Genomic DNA, 17420 nt, shown 5'->3' on the forward strand with positions numbered 1-17420 from the left:
TCAATAGTTACACATACCTATTGCAGCAAAGTATTCATACTTGATTGCCAAAATATAAAGGAAAACGCGAGTTGTTGATATCCGTTGATTGCCTTTTGCAAAACCAGTGAAAGAAAGGGGTGGGGGAGGCTGGGGGATTATGATGTCAGAGCCTTTGGTGTCTGAGGATTCTACTTCTCCATGGCAACCACAAACAACTGTGCTTAGAACATGTGAGATATACACAAGGGATGAATACACTGAGACACATCATTACAAATTACTCAAATCGGTTTTACTCATCCCAAAGGAAGCATACAGAGAGACACGTTACAAGTTCAAGCTTCGCTCAGCCTATCACATGCCAGTCAAGCCTAATTAGATTTGTTTACGAATAAAGTCATATTTCATTGATCTGGGGAAGTTGGAACAAATATGGAGAAAGAAAATCCCGATAATCAAGTCCTAGCACTGAACCAATTAGGCAAAGGACACGGAAGGCGGCCGAGCTTTGGCAGAAGTGGCTACCGGTACAGACCAGCGCAGCCCATTGCACCAGTGGAGAACATTAAGGAGATCCAGGTGTGTAATAACGAAACGGATTACAGAGCTTCGGGGTTTCGTTTGCAATAAACTGAATTATATTTTAAAGATTTGTGTTTTTTATATTAGGAAATAACTGTACACTTATTGATCCTGTTTTTGTTTTATACTACATTGCGAGTCTATGCATAACCATAAATGCGAGTAAGGATATTATGGTTACTGTCAGAGGATTACTATTTCTCATAGGGTCCATTCACTAACCCAGGACATCTTACCTGGTTCACATTTACAGTTTGAGAAGGAGAATGTCTTGAAATACTTTCTATGCTTACTTATAGATCAAGTTTTTGTGACCATCAACTGCAACCTCTATCAGGACTAGAGAGACTGTATTGATTTGTAACATCACTGGTTGTATATGTATATATATATATATATATATATATATATATATATATATATATATATATATATATATATATATATATATATACATACCATATTTGCTCAATTATAATGCTCAAAGACGACCTCCAACATTGGAATATTAATTTAGGGAACAAATGAAAAAGCCTGAATATAAGACTACCCTATAGGAAAAAAGTTTTACTAGTCAATATTAATTCACATGTAATCTATTTTTTCATAATTAATAGAAACTATGATTGAGAAAAAAGATTTTTTGTTTTTATTTCCTTTTATTTGCCACTCTGCCCCCAGTTATGCACATCTACCCCTCAGAAATGCTACTCTGCCTCCCTGACATGCCTTTTAACCCCCTATTTGCCACTCTGCCCCCCAGATATTCCTTATACACCCCTATATGCCACTCTGCCTCCAGAAAACCATTATACCCCCCCTCCTACTTACTTCTGGTGTGCTCCATGGGTCAGTTGGAAGGTTGCCTTTGTAATTGACCCATTTGCATTATGTTCTTTAAGTGTCCTGGCACACAGAACAGAGAAGTCACAGCTTGAGGAGAGTGGACTGGACAATGTAGTCTGACCCAGACCTAGACAGTAACCCCCTTAAATAGATCACCGGGTAAGAGTCTCTAAAATTAATAAACAAGAATTGCTTCTGAGTAAAACACCATTTGTTTAGGTGAAACAACAACATTGCAATTTTTTAAATGTTAAGGGGTGAAATTGATTTTTTAGTTGACAAAAAAATATACTGCCAATTAAAAGTCAGCTGCAAGATTGAAGTCATTGAAGGAATTTCTATTACCATGCAAGCGTTCTTAAAATCAAAGCAGGCTACATAAGTTTGATTGTAATAAAAATTTCCAATATAAATTCAAGAACACTAATTCCTAAAATAGCATTCAAAGGCTTGCTATTACACAACCAGGAATAGGAAACAATAGAAGGTATAATTTTAGAGATTAGCATTCATGGGGCAGTGATTAGCAGAAAGAACTTTGTATAATGGATAAATGGAAAATCTGTGTTTTCTTTGGTGAAACTTACTGGCTGCTTTTAGAAATATTTTGATATCTATAAAGACTTACTGGAAATATATGCCTTTGTTGAATTACATTGATGCATATTTCATATATATATAGTTTTTCGTTATATCGTTATAGATGTTTAGTGCAGTTTTGAATTATAAATGAAATGGTCCCCATTAAATAATTTCATTCACCCTTAAAGGTGAGTCACACAAATGCGGCCCAGTTCATAGTGGTGTGAGTGCATTTAAGAAAGAATTCACAGAGCCAGAATTCCCAAGGGTGCCATACTTTTAGGGAGACCACAAAAGCCTTGCCATCAGCCCTTTCACTCACACACATATTCCTCTCACTTTGAGCAAATTCAGAACACTTTCTGCGTAGGCCTCATTAGCGGTGTAGCTAGAAAGCACAGGGCCCTGGTGCGAAAATTCCCCCGGGGCCCCTCAACTTCACTAAGCAACATTTCCCACACTGTCCTCTTTGTCCCAAACTGCTTGTGAGTGCCCTCTTTGCCCACGGATTATCTGTGCCATATTAGACTCCAAAAAGCCTGCTTGTGCGATATTTGCCCTCAGTGCTACCAAACAGCCTGGCTGTGCCATCTTTGCCTTAAACAACCTGACTTTGTCTTCCTTGTCATCAAACAGCTTATTGGTGCCCCTAAACAACCTGTCTGTACCATTTTTGCTCCCTAAAGAGAATGCCATTTTTGCTACCAAACAGCTTGTCAGTGCCTTCTTTGCCACCAACCAGCTTTTCACACTCATGCTATCACACACTTCCTCACACACCACTAAAACAATTAGACATACACACCCATGTTAACACACACCTACATATACACATCTATCCTAACGCACACTTACATATTAATGCTTTCACATACAAACACTTCCAAATAAACATTCATGCTTACATACACTTACACACATTTCTTCTTACACCACTTACACATACACGTCCATGCTAACATACACTTATACATACACACCCAGCAAACACACACTTACACATACATGCTAACACAAAAACACTTACACATACACACTTACAAATATATGTTAACACACACTTATACATACAGTCTAACATACACACATACAATCATACATACTCCCTCCCTCTTGCAACCCCCTTACCTCACCTGCAGCTTTTCTCTAGTGCGCCCGGGTAACCCCTGAGACCTCGTCTGTGACACTTACACAGGAAACTGCTTCTATACTTTTTGGGGTATTTCTGGTATCCTGACCCTGGCTTTGTTACATGTTTTATGTTATCTCCAATATCCTGACTTTAGCTGTGTTAGCGTTTGTCTGTGACGTCCTGGTGTGCTGTGTGCAGTACTCTGATCATCAGCTGCTCTCTATCCCAGTTGTTTACCCATCCTTACTGTTACCACAGCAGTGGTCTGTTACCTATCTCCAGGTCTCCCAGAGTGTGTCCTACATCACAGGAGTTGATCCAATGCAATGTTAAATAGAAGGGGGGATAAGGGACAACCCTGAAGGACCCCCTCTAGCAATCAGGTTAGGCATCCAATTTAAGCCATTTGTAGATGTAACTGTACCTGGTTTGGAATAGATGTTTCTATAGAACCCAAGAAAATTAGGACCAAAATACATGAATCTTTAACCCCTTAACGACAATCCACGTACATGTACGGGGTTGCCGTGCAACGGGTTAACGACAATGCCCGTACATGTACGGGCTGCCGTTAAATAGCTGCATCGCCGCGATCGCGGCGTTTTCGCCGCGATTGGCGGCTTTGCAGCATCCACGGAAGCCTCCCAAGTGAGGCTGACCGTGGATCCGGGGAGGGCAGCCCTTGGCAGCCCTCCCCGGAAGAAAAATGGCCGCCGCCGCACCGATCATGAAAGATCGCGGCGGCGCCCGGCTAAAACAGCTTAGGAAGCGATCTGAATCGCTTCCTAAGCATAAATGGTGTTACTGACATGCCTCGATATCGAGGCATGTCATTAACACTACACCCCTACCCCGATCACCTTGTGATTGCTCCGAAGAGCAACCACAAGTGCCATCCTGTAAATGACGTTGCCGTCATTCACAGGATGGCATCAACAATAGAAATTAGTTCATAGAGGGTCTATCCAGACCCTCTTGTGAACTCTCGAGCTCCTCCTGCAGGTTGAATGCAGGTACTGCATCCAACCATGCAAGGTCAATGGAGCCCAGCTCACTAATGAGTGATTAGTAAAAAAAAAAAAAAAAAAAAAAATTTTTTTTTTAAAAAAAAATTAAAAAAAATGGTTAAAAAAAATAAAAATAATATAGTAACATATAAAAATCCCCACTGTCACCAAAAAAAAAAAAAAAAATTAATAAGCAAGTCCTAAAATTCTTTATCTTTACAAAAATTCCAGCATGGAAAGAGTTAAAATATTGGCATTACAAATGCCCATAGGGTGTCTCGTATTAAAAAATGCATGAGTGGATGGGATAAATTGAATTGGCCGGGTTCAAAGGTGTCCCAAATATGGGACATGGGGGCAGTAGGATCAGATGTCTAAATGGCCAAAAAATACACACCTCACAAAGGCGGCCTTTTACCTCCCAAATAACCCAACAAACCCATGCATGTGGGGTATCACTGCGCTCAGGAGATGTTACTGAACACATATGGGGTCGTTGTTTGACAGGGACATATACCAGGAGCGATAAATTTATACCTGAAGTACAACGTGTGTGAAAAAAATACAAAAAAATTTACTACCATAAAGTTTCACAAAGGCTGGTGGTAAAATTAGTGCATGGAAAGGGTTAAATTACCAGCATGTGAAATACCTTGGGGTGTCTAGTTTTTAAAAATATATGACTTGATGGGGTAAATTGCATTGGCCGGCTTCAAAGATACCCGAAATGGCACATGGGGGGAAGAATGACCAGATTTGGAAAAAAAGGTTTTGAAATAGCAAAACGCTACCTGTACTTATTGCCCCATAACGTGCAGAAAAAAGCAAAAAAACATAAAAACATTGGGTATTTCTAAACTCAGGACAAATAGTAGAATCTATTTAGCAGGTTTTTTCATTCGTTTTTGCAGATGAGTAAAAGTTTTTTGTTTAAAAAGTGAGAAAAAGTATTTTTTTAACAAAAAATCCCCATATTTTATAATTTTTTTTATAGTAAATTAGATGATATGAGTATCTAAAGAAAGCCCTGTTTGTCCTGAAAAAAACAATATATAATATGTGTGGGAGCACGAAATGAGAAAGAAGAAAATCACAGCTAAACAGGAACACCGAAAAATGTTAAAATAGCCATTGTCCCACAATATACTACGAGTAATAACCCCTATTGTCCTTAAGGGGTTAAATTCTCGCTATGTGCAGCCATGCAATAGAATCAAAGGCCTTTTGCGTGTGTCGAGATTGATCAATGTATAATAATGCAGGTGGTTCGCTTGGGTAGTATGCATGACCGCAGTGAGCGCCTTACAAATACCTATGACTAGGCTGCAGGACCGTATGAAACCAATTTGGGTGTGTGAGATGGTGTGTGGCAGGATAGAGTGTAGTCTCATGGCTTTATAATAATATACCGTATTTGCTCGATTATAAGGCGAGGTTTTTTCAGAGCAAATGCTCTGAAAAATACCCCTCATCTTCTAATCGGGGTCGTCTTCTAATCAGACCTCAAATAGAGGTCTGATTATGAGACTAAGATCCAGATCCCCCGCACCGCTGCAGGGGACCTGGATCCTCCTGTCTCCCCCCCCATTTAACACCCCCCCCACACACACTTACCGGTGCTTCCTGCTGTATTGCCGGGGCAGCGGGTTGACGTCTACGCGATCCGCGTAGACAACGTCCGCTGCAGCCGGAAGGAGGTGTGGCTAGCAGCGGGGGTTGTCTGCGTCCGTCGCGCAGACCTTCCCCGACTGACAGCCGGGGAAGGTATGCGCGACGGACGCAGACAAACCGCCGCTGCCAACTCCACCTCCTTCCGGCTGCAGCGGAAGGAGACGTCAACCCACTGCCCCGGCAATACAGCAGGAAATTGGAAGCACCGGTAAGTGTGTGTGTGTGTGTGTGTTAAATGGGGGCATAGGGCATTTCTGGAAACGGCATATTATGGGGCAGAGTGGCATATAGGGAGGTATAAGGCATTTCAGGAGGCAGAGTGGCGTTAAGGGGGCATTTAATAGAGCACTCTGCCTCCTGAAATGCCTTATACCTCCCTATATGCCACTCTGCCCAATAATATGCCTTTTTACCCCCTAAATGCCAGAGTGGCATATAGGGGTATAAGGCATTTCTGGAGGCAGAGTGCTCTATACAATGCCTTTTAACTCCCTTAATGCCACTCTGCCTCCTGGAATGCCTTATACCTCCCTATATGCCACTCTGCCCCATAATATGCATTTTAACCCCCTAAATGCCAGAATGGGATATAGGGGTATAAGGCATTTCTGGAGGCAGAGTGGCACATAGGGGGTCAAAAGGCATACCATGGGGAACAGTGGCATATAGAGGGTTAAAAGGCATATCATGGGCCACAGTGCCATATTGGTGTGGCAAGCCTGGGGGCAGATGTGCGTAACTGGGGGACAGGTTGGAAAATACAAGGAAATAAAAACAAAAAAAATATTTTTCTCAATCATAGCTTTTATTAAAAAAAATAGTTTACATGAATTAACATTTACTGGTAAAACTTTTTTCCTTTAGGGTCGTCTTATATTCAGGCTTTTTCTTTTTTTCCTACGTTAATATTCAGATTTTGGGGGGTCGTCTTATAATCAGGGTTGTCTTATAATCAAGCAAATACGGTAATTTTGGTGAGAATTTTAATGTCATTGTTTAGTAACGTGATGAGACGGTAAGATGTTACCAGTTCTGTGTCTTTTTTTTGATTAAGGGAGTAAGATGGTTTTTGCCTCCAACCGAGGATTTGTATCAAGTTGATCTAGATAGATTGCAATATATAGAGATGTCAGCATGGGCACCACATCTGCATTTAGGGTCTTAAAGTATTCCGATGGGAATCAATCGGGGCCTTTTGATTTGGCATTGGACAAGGACATGAGGGTTTGTGTTATTTCTAGTTGTGATATGGGCACATTAAATATGTCATGAGTAACCTCCCCCGGGTTAGCCCCCCCATATTAAATTTTTTTACAAAAGATCATGGCATTTGTTAGATCTTTGTTAGATCAGGTTTGATCAACTGTTTTTTTCGTTAGATCAACTCTAAAATAGGCAATATTAACAATCTTTTTCAGGGGGGGCTAACCCGTAGCCAGCCCCCCCTCAACAAAAATTTCAACAAAATGTTACTGATTATGATAGCTCTACGTTAGATCAGGTTTGATCAGACAAAATTTTTGTTAGATCTAGTCTAATTACTGAGATATTGCATATTTAATGAGGGGGGGCTGGCCCCCCCTCAACTGAAATTTGGATTTTTTTTAATGGATCTTGGTAGATATTCGTTAGATCAGGTTAGATCAACAGTTTTTTTCGTTAGATCTACCACGCAGGAGGCGGAATTCACAATCCTATTTTGTGTGCGGGGGATGGGTACACATACAGTCTGGCCCCCCCTCAACTGAAATTTGGATTTTTTTTAATGGATCTTGGTAGATATTCGTTAGATCAGGTTAGATCAACAGTTTTTTTCGTTAGATCTATCACACAGGAGGCGGTATTCACAATCCTATTTTGTGTGCGGGTAAAGGGTATACATAGGGGCTGGCCCCCCCTCAACTGAAATTTGGATTTTTTTTAATGGATCTTGGTAGATATTCGTTAGATCAGGTTAGATCAACTGTTTTTTTCGTTAGATCTACCACGCAGGAGGCGGTATTCACAATCCTATTTTGTGTGCGGGGGATGGGTATACATACGGTCTGGCCCCCTCTCAACTGAAATTTGGATTTTTTTTTATGGATCTTGATATATATTCGTTAGATCAGGTTAGATCAACAGCTTTTTTCGTTAGATCTACCACGCAGGAGGCGGTATTCACAATCCTATTTGGTGTGCGGGGGATGGGTACACATACGGTCTGGCCCCCCCTCAACTGAAATTTGGATTATTTTTAATGGATCTTGGTAGATATTCGTTAGATCAGGTTAGATCAACTGTTTTTTCCGTTAGATCTACCACGCAGGAGGCGGTATTCACAATCCTATTTTGTGTGCGGGGGATGGGTACACATACGGTCTGGCCCCCCCTCAACTGAAATTTGGATTTTTTTTAATGGATCTTGGTAGATATTCGTTAGATCAGGTTAGATCAACAGTTTTTTTCGTTAGATCTACCACGCAGGAGGCGGAATTCACAATCCTATTTTGTGTGCGGGGGATGGGTACACATACAGTCTGGCCCCCCCTCAACTGAAATTTGGATTTTTTTTAATGGATCTTGGTAGATATTCGTTAGATCAGGTTAGATCAACTGTTTTTTTCGTTAGATCTACCACGCAGGAGGCGGTATTCACAATCCTATTTTGTGTGCGGGGGATGGGTATACATACGGTCTGGCCCCCCCTCAACTGAAATTTGGATTTTTTTTATGGATCTTGGTAGATATCCGTTAGATCAGGTTAGATCTACAGTTTTTTTCGTTAGATCTACCACGCAGGAGGCGGTATTCACAATCCTATTTGGTGTGCGGGGGATGGGTACACATACGGTCTGGCCCCCCCTCAACTGAAATTTGGATTTTTTTAATGGATCTTGGTAGATATTCGTTAGATCAGGTTAGATCAACTGTTTTTTCCGTTAGATCTACCACGCAGGAGGCGGTATTCACAATCCTATTTTGTGTGCGGGGGATGGGTACACATACGGTCTGGCCCCCCCTCAACTGAAATTTGGATTTTTTTTAATGGATCTTGGTAGATATTCGTTAGATCAGGTTAGATCAACTGTTTTTTTTCGTTAGATCTACCACGCAGGAGGCGGTATTCACAATCCTATTTTGTGTGCGGGTGATGGGTATACATAGGGGCTGGCCCCCCCTCAACGAAAATTTGGATTTTTTTTAATGGATCTTGGTAGATATTCGTTAGATCAGGTTAGATCAACAGCTTTTTTCGTTAGATCTACCACGCAGGAGGCGGTATTCACAATCCTATTTTGTGTGCGGGGGATGGGTACACATACGGTCTGGCCCCCCCTCAACTGAAATTTGGATTTTTTTTAATGGATCTTGGTAGATATTCGTTAGATCAGGTTAGATCAACTGTTTTTCGTTAGATCTACCACGCAGGAGGCGGTATTCACAATCCTATTTTGTGTGCGGGGGATGGGTACACATACGGTCTGGCCCCCCCTCAACTGAAATTTGGATTTTTTTTAATGGATCTTGGTAGATATTCGTTAGATCAGGTTAGATCAACAGCTTTTTTCGTTAGATCTACCACGCAGGAGGCGGTATTCACAATCCTATTTTGTGTGCGGGTGATGGGTATACATAGGGGCTGGCCCCCCCTCAACTAAAATTTGGATTTTTTTTAATGGATCTTGGTAGATATTCGTTAGATCCGGTTAGATCAACTGTTTTTTCGTTAGATCTATCTACTCACAATCTTCTTTTGATTTTACATATCCATGCCTGTTCATTTGCACATCAAGCCACAGGTGCATACCTCTCAACTGTCTCGATTAATGCAGTACAGTCACGATTTGGAGGCTCTGTCCCGCTGAGCTCTACCTCTGTTCCATGGAATTCGGGATTCAGAATCCTGCGGGTCCTGAAAGTGTTCTCTGGTGCCTGGGTCACCAGAAAACGACTACTGGACATGCTCAGCATTGTACGCATGCGCAGTAACACTGCCAGCTTCAGTGACAGCACTAGCTCGCATGCGCGGTAACGCTGACACTCTGATCTTCACAGTTTAGGAAGAGTGATGGCAGCAATGCACATGCGCGCCAGCGTCCCAATTTGCCGAGATGTTGGGAGGTATGAGGTAATGTCATAAATAACAGACTCCACAGACACATTTAAAACACATTTTTCTCCGAATTTAGGCATTTTCTTGCAGTTTGCCTAACACAATGTATAGATAACTTTCAATATTTTTTATTCTCTGCATTCACAGTATGTGTACCCATCCCCCGCACACAAAATAGGATTGTGAATACCGCCTCCTGCGTGGTAGATCTAACGAAAATAACAGTTGATCTAACCTGATCTAACGAATATCTACCAAGATCCATTAAAAAAAATCCAAATTTCAGTTTAGGGGGGGTCAGACCGTATGTGTACCCATCCCCCGCACACAAAATAGGATTGTGAATACCGCCTCCTGCGTGGTAGATCTAACAAAAAAAGCTGTTGATCTAACCTGATCTAACGAATATCTACCAAGATCCATTTAAAAAAATCCAAATTTTAGTTGAGGGGGGGCCAGCCCCTATGTATACCCATCACCCGCACACAAAATAGGATTGTGAATACCGCCTCCTGCGTGGTAGATCTAACGAAAAAAACAGTTGATCTAACCTGATCTAACGAATATCTACCAAGATCCATTTAAAAAAATCCAAATTTCAGTTGAGGGGGGGCCAGACCGTATGTGTACCCATCCCCCGCACACAAAATAGGATTGTGAATACCGCCTCCTGCGTGGTAGATCTAACGAAAAAAGCTGTTGATCTAACCTGATCTAACGAATATCTACCAAGATCCATTAAAAAAAATCCAAATTTTCGTTGAGGGGGGGCCAGCCCCTATGTATACCCATCACCCGCACACAAAATAGGATTGTGAATACCGCCTCCTGCGTGGTAGATCTAACGAAAAAAACAGTTGATCTAACCTGATCTAACGAATATCTACCAAGATCCATTAAAAAAAATCCAAATTTCAGTTGAGGGGGGGCCAGACCGTATGTATACCCATCCCCCGCACACAAAATAGGATTGTGAATACCGCCTCCTGCGTGGTAGATCTAACGAAAAAAACAGTTGATCTAACCTGATCTAACGAATATCTACCAAGATCCATTAAAAAAAATCCAAATTTCAGTTGAGGGGGGGCCAGACCGTATGTGTACCCATCCCCCGCACACCAAATAGGATTGTGAATACCGCCTCCTGCGTGGTAGATCTAACGAAAAAAACTGTAGATCTAACCTGATCTAACGGATATCTACCAAGATCCATAAAAAAAAATCCAAATTTCAGTTGAGGGGGGGCCAGACCGTATGTATACCCATCCCCCGCACACAAAATAGGATTGTGAATACCGCCTCCTGCGTGGTAGATCTAACGAAAAAAACAGTTGATCTAACCTGATCTAACGAATATCTACCAAGATCCATTAAAAAAAATCCAAATTTCAGTTGAGGGGGGGCCAGACCGTATGTGTACCCATCCCCCGCACACCAAATAGGATTGTGAATACCGCCTCCTGCGTGGTAGATCTAACGAAAAAAACTGTAGATCTAACCTGATCTAACGGATATCTACCAAGATCCATAAAAAAAAATCCAAATTTCAGTTGAGGGGGGGCCAGACCGTATGTGTACCCATCCCCCGCACACAAAATAGGATTGTGAATACCGCCTCCTGCATGGTAGATCTAACGAAAAAAACAGTTGATCTAACCTGATCTAACGAATATCTACCAAGATCCATTAAAAAAAATCCAAATTTCAGTTGAGGGGGGGCCAGCCCCTATGTATACCCTTTACCCGCACACAAAATAGGATTGTGAATACCGCCTCCTGTGTGATAGATCTAACGAAAAAAACTGTTGATCTAACCTGATCTAACGAATATCTACCAAGATCCATTAAAAAAAATCCAAATTTCAGTTGAGGGGGGGCCAGACTGTATGTGTACCCATCCCCCGCACACAAAATAGGATTGTGAATTCCGCCTCCTGCGTGGTAGATCTAACGAAAAAAACTGTTGATCTAACCTGATCTAACGAATATCTACCAAGATCCATTAAAAAAAATCCAAATTTCAGTTGAGGGGGGGCCAGCCCCCCCTCATTAAATATGCAATATCTCAGTAATTAGACTAGATCTAACAAAAATTTTGTCTGATCAAACCTGATCTAACGTAGAGCTATCATAATCAGTAACATTTTGTTGAAATTTTTGTTGAGGGGGGGCTGGCTACGGGTTAGCCCCCCCTGAAAAAGATTGTTAATATTGCCTATTTTAGAGTTGATCTAACGAAAAAAACAGTTGATCAAACCTGATCTAACAAAGATCTAACAAATGCCATGATCTTTTGTAAAAAAATTTAATATGGGGGGGCTAACCCGGGGGAGGTCATGAGTAAGCTTTGATAGCCCCGCTTTTTGTAAAATTACGACCCCTCGTGAATGGTCATCAGGCAAGGATGCATAGAAAAGACTTTTGTAATATTCAGCAACCCATTTGTTTTTATGGTTTCAAAAGAAAACCCAATTAATTTGTGTGGGTAGATCAAACACAGAAATTGGGGATCTTGATTAAACCAACATATAGTAAGAATGGCAAAAAAAACCTTATAACTCAGGTGCATGAAATGGGGTGGTTTTACCACCTTTCATCTTGGATACAATTCTTCTCCATAAACCCCTTATGGACAGAGCTTCTTTTTTTTATGTTTGCAATGTTTGTGAAAATGGCTCTTTCCACTTTTTTGCAGTGCTTAGCTGTAATTTTCTCATCTCTCATTTAGGGTACACATATTATATAGGGCTTGCTTTGGCCTATATAATGCTCCACTATTTTGATCATGTCATCTAATTTACTAAATATATATATATATATATAAATATATATATATATAATATAAATATAAATATATATATATATATCTCTTGGCAAACTAATCAACTCATTTGGCCTCCAGTATCATCTATATGCAGATGATACCCAAATCTACCTGTCTTCTCCTGATCTCTCTCCATCTCTCATGTCCCGGATCACCAGCTGCTTGTCTGCTATTTCTTCATGGATGTCACAACACTACCTGAAACTTAATCTTTCTAAAACGGAACTCATTATCTTCCCTCCCTCCATCTCCACTCCACTACCTGAATACTCTATCACCATTAACAACACAACTATCTCTCCTACTAACCAGGCCCGATGCCTTGGGGTCATCCTTGACTCAAACCTCTCCTTCATACCTCACATTCAGTCCCTCGCCAGATCCTGCCGCCTGCACCTAAAAAACATCTCTCGTATCCGCCCATTCCTCACCCAAGAATCCACAAAAACTCTGGTTCATTCACTTATTATTTCCCGTCTTGACTACTGCAACACTCTTCTGGTTGGCATTCCACTGTCTCGACTCTCTCCACTACAGTCTATCCTTAATGCCGCTGCTAGGTTCATCTTCCTTGCACGTGTCTCCTCTTCTGCTTCCCCCCTCTGTGAAACCCTCCACTGGCTTCCGATTACCTTTAGAATTAAATTTAAGATCCTGGTACTGACATATAAGGCCATCCACAATACTGCTCCTCCGTACATTTCTGACCTCATTAGCAAATATTCTCCTACTCGATCCCTACGTTCCTCCCATGGGCTAAGGCTCTCCTCCTCACTCATCACCTCTTCCTTTTCCCGTCTACAAGATTTCACTCGAGCTGCCCCATATCTCTGGAATCTGCTCCCAAGGAACCTTCAGAATTCACCCTCCCTCCCGACATTCAAGAAACATCTAAAAACCCACTTCTTCAGAGAAGCATACCATCTTAGCTGCTAGAACATCCTTGTCATTGATACCCCCACAATACCTCTCACCCTTTCTCTATGCCTTATGTTTATCACCCCATTTTCCCTCTAGATTGTAAGCTTGCGAGCAGGGCTCTCTCCACCAAATGTATCGGTTTGTCTTAGTCTGTCAATTCTTGTCTTGTCATATCCCTTGAATTTATGTATTGTATTAAGCGCTGCGTAAACTGTTGGCGCTATATAAATAAAAGATAATAATAATAATAATATAATATGGTGAAAATTTAAATAAAAAAACATTTTTGTTAATTGTATTTGAAAAAACTTTTATTCATCTACAAAAGCTAATGAAAAAAAACCTGCTAAATAGATTCTACTATTTGTCCTGGGTTTAGAAATACCCAATTTGTTTATGGGGCAATAAGTACCAGTAGCATATTGCTATTTCAAAATCATTTTTTTCAAAATTGGTCATTCTAAAATTTTAGAACTTGCTCATAAAACTTTTTTTTTATTTATTGTTTTACATTTTTTGGGCATATTGTCTTTGAACTGGATGATTCCCCTTCTCATGTAATGGTGACATCACTGAGATCCTTTTTATTTTTACATTTTTATTTATTTTCTTAACATATTTTTACATTTTCAATTGTTATATTTTAAAAAAAATGTATTTCACTTATCACATGCTTAGTGAGCTGGGCTCCATTGACCTGCATGGTTGGCTGCAGTACATGTTCTCAGGAGGGTCTGGAAAGAGCCTCTTGGAACTTTTATTTTGAACAAGTGCCGCCATCTTGTAGGCAGCGTGTCTCTAACAGGTGGCGGTTTGAAACACTCCTAGGAGCAATTAAACAGGGCCTTGACTTTGTTTGTGTTGCTGAAGTGCCTCTATATAAAGACATTCGGAAACACAAAAAAGCCAAAGCCCCGTTTGACCATTGATTGCTTTCTACCCGCACTTAACCCCATGACGTGCCAGGCATGTCCATTCGATTGGCATTAAGGGGATACATTTCCATGACATGCCTGGCACGTCCCTTATCGTCGAGGGGTTAAACCACTTACAGCTATGCAAATATTCATACAGCTATGTAAATATTCAGGGCTGGACTGGGAATTAACACCAGCCCTGGAATTAATTGAGTAACCACATGCTCCAGATTGTCCAGGACAGTTCCGAAATGGGACTTCATATCCCGTGTCCCTGGCAACCTCAATCCGGGACAATGCATTGTCCTGGAATGAGAGCTCTTGGGTGGTGCTTTTCATTGCGTCAGAGTTAGTTAAGAAAGCAGGAAAATGATAGTCTGCATGGAGGGCCCGTGCGAGGCTCAGCCAGGTAAGCTGGCAAACTTTGAACAGTTGGCACTGGGGAGCTGTTAGGGGACAAGGTTGGCACTGGGAAGCTGTTTTTTGGGACAAGGTTGGCACTGATAAGGTGTTTCTTAAGACAAAGTTGGTACAGAGAAACTGTTAGGGGACAAGGTTGGCAATATGGAGCTGTTTTGGGGACAAGGTTTGCAACGGGAAGCTGTTTTTTTTTGGACAAGGTTGGTAATGGGAAGCTGTTTTGGCCAGTCTAAAAATGTTTACAGGGGACCAGTCCACACTGGCATATATTGGCAGCCACAGCCACAATACCCCTGATCATGGGGAGCATGTGTGTTGAGTGTGTCTAGCTGAGTGTGGCTATATGTAATTGCCATAAAAAAGCCAGAGTGCCAACTACATACCACATGTAGCGATTGTGGAGAAAATATTTCTGATATTCTACTGTTTCTTTAAGACAACTGAATCAACTGACTATATTTAGCAGTTGTATAAAGATGTTTACGTAGAATGAAAAGTACCTGATTGATCACAGATCAGAAAATATTCAGATAAGTACTTTCTGTCCATATCAAGTCATTTGAAAATAAGGAGTTAGTTGTAAACATCATGAATTGCAACTGGTATAAATCCCCAAACAGTAGTGGCACAAAAGACAATTGTGTCCCCTCCACATGTATGTCCTATTCTCTATTAATAGTTGAAAATGCCTGCAAAACTAAGGTATGATTTTTTCACAAACATAATTATGTAATAAACAATCCATTTCTGTCCTGCCCACTCAGGAAAGAGGTCTTTAGTGGCCTATTCAGGAAAGTGGTCATTAGTGCCTGCTTCTGCACAATGCAGCTTTGGGGAGTCCATTTTATGCACCTGACACAATAGTTACCGTATTTATCGGCGTATAACACGCACTTTAACTAAAACATGAAGCTGAAACCCTACCTGCGTGTTATATATAGTTTTTTATTATTTAAACTTTTTTACTCAAATTTCCTTGTTAAAATGAGGGTGCGTGTTATACGCCGATAAATATGGTACATTATGGTTTATGTGTGAACCAAGGGTACCAGGCTGAGGTGAAAAAATGGCAGAGCTGCTCCAGACAGCCGAGCAGGTTAAATACAGGAAGGATAGACACAAACACAGAGCACTGAAAAACAAAACAATAACAAAGCAAACGAACCAAGAAAATTGGATGCAAACTACTGCTGCAGCACGCAACATAACAATGGCTGAAGCCTGGTACATATCTGGGGAACTGCTTAATTTAACCTCTTCCATTGTAATATATTATGCTAACATTTGACATTACAGCCTCAAAAACAAACTATGGTGATAAGACTCCTTTTAAGTAAAGTTACTTTTTATACCTCGCCCTGGTATCTAAAATTAACTGCTATTCAATACAGTTTTCGAAGCTTAACGTACCCAATACAATAATTTTGCTTGTAAATTAACCAAAGCAAAATTATCAAACAAGCCGATTAAATTATACCCTCCCCCCATATGCCTTTTTGTCTGGGGAATCTCAAATTGCAACTGTGCTCAAATTCTATTAATTGGCTTAGTAAATAACCACTTGTTGAAAGTGCCTTTTCGTTTCAAATAGTGTAAAGAAATACAATAACAAATGAATTTATTTATCTTCCCTATTTGTAAAATGTAAGTAAATAAATGCAACATTACTAGATGTTTCAGTTGAAAGACAATTAACATTTCTTTGCTTACTATTACTCGTTATAGTTAAGTAGTAGGTCAATGACCCTTAAACTGCCAAGGGATAATAGATGCTATTAGAAAATCTCACCAGGCCCTAAAACAAGGCAAATTATCCAATTTCCTGCTGTTAACAGTTTTTGTTATTGTGGACCAAAGTGGTATTTATTCCTACAAATAGATGATTTGATGCTATGCCACATAAAGTATTATGTAGTGTGCTTTAGAGAGTGTAACTGGGCAGTTTGGCTGTTAATGAATGACAGAGAGATGTTTCTAATACCAAGTACAAAAGCTTTGTGTTGTGTGTTGAGATTAATTAATACATTAAAATGGGGATATGGATCACTGAATAACATCTGTTGCTAAGATATCAATTATTTGTCAGATACAAGAGGCTTGTTAAACAAGACCATATAATTTTGTACATTGGTAATTGTGTTTCCTTCTGCATTCCATCGAATTGTTTTATAAGGCTTGAGAGTTAAGTTTCCCTGGTGCTCTAGAGTGTTTACAGGTGAATGGTTATCCTTCCTCTCCCTTTGAGCGACGCTGTAATATTGTAACTGACACTGGCTTCAACGTTACACTTGTGAAAAGCTGAGTCAAATCTGATATGATCTAGGAAATGGAGTCTGGCACTGAATTGGACGTAAGTAGACGTGCATCTTATAAAAGCTACTGCTAGCTCAAATATCAGTAATTTCAATTATGTTTCAAATTACACAACTAAGTGTGTATA

General features: G+C 40.5%; 1 protein-coding gene across 1 annotated transcript in view; it reads left to right on the forward strand.

The window, feature by feature from the left end:
• Nucleotides 1-211: 211 nt before the first annotated feature.
• DNAH5 (dynein axonemal heavy chain 5) overlaps nucleotides 212-17420 on the forward strand; it is a 119149-nt gene continuing 101940 nt past the window's right edge. Inside the window, exon 1 of the mRNA XM_053466374.1 lies at nucleotides 212-561. Coding sequence (XP_053322349.1) covers nucleotides 415-561 — 147 coding nt within the window. The 5' untranslated portion in view covers nucleotides 212-414. The remainder of the gene's footprint in view (nucleotides 562-17420) is intronic.

Source organism: Spea bombifrons, chromosome 5 (assembly GCF_027358695.1).
Source record: "Spea bombifrons isolate aSpeBom1 chromosome 5, aSpeBom1.2.pri, whole genome shotgun sequence".
Lineage (NCBI taxonomy): Eukaryota > Metazoa > Chordata > Amphibia > Anura > Pelobatidae > Spea > Spea bombifrons.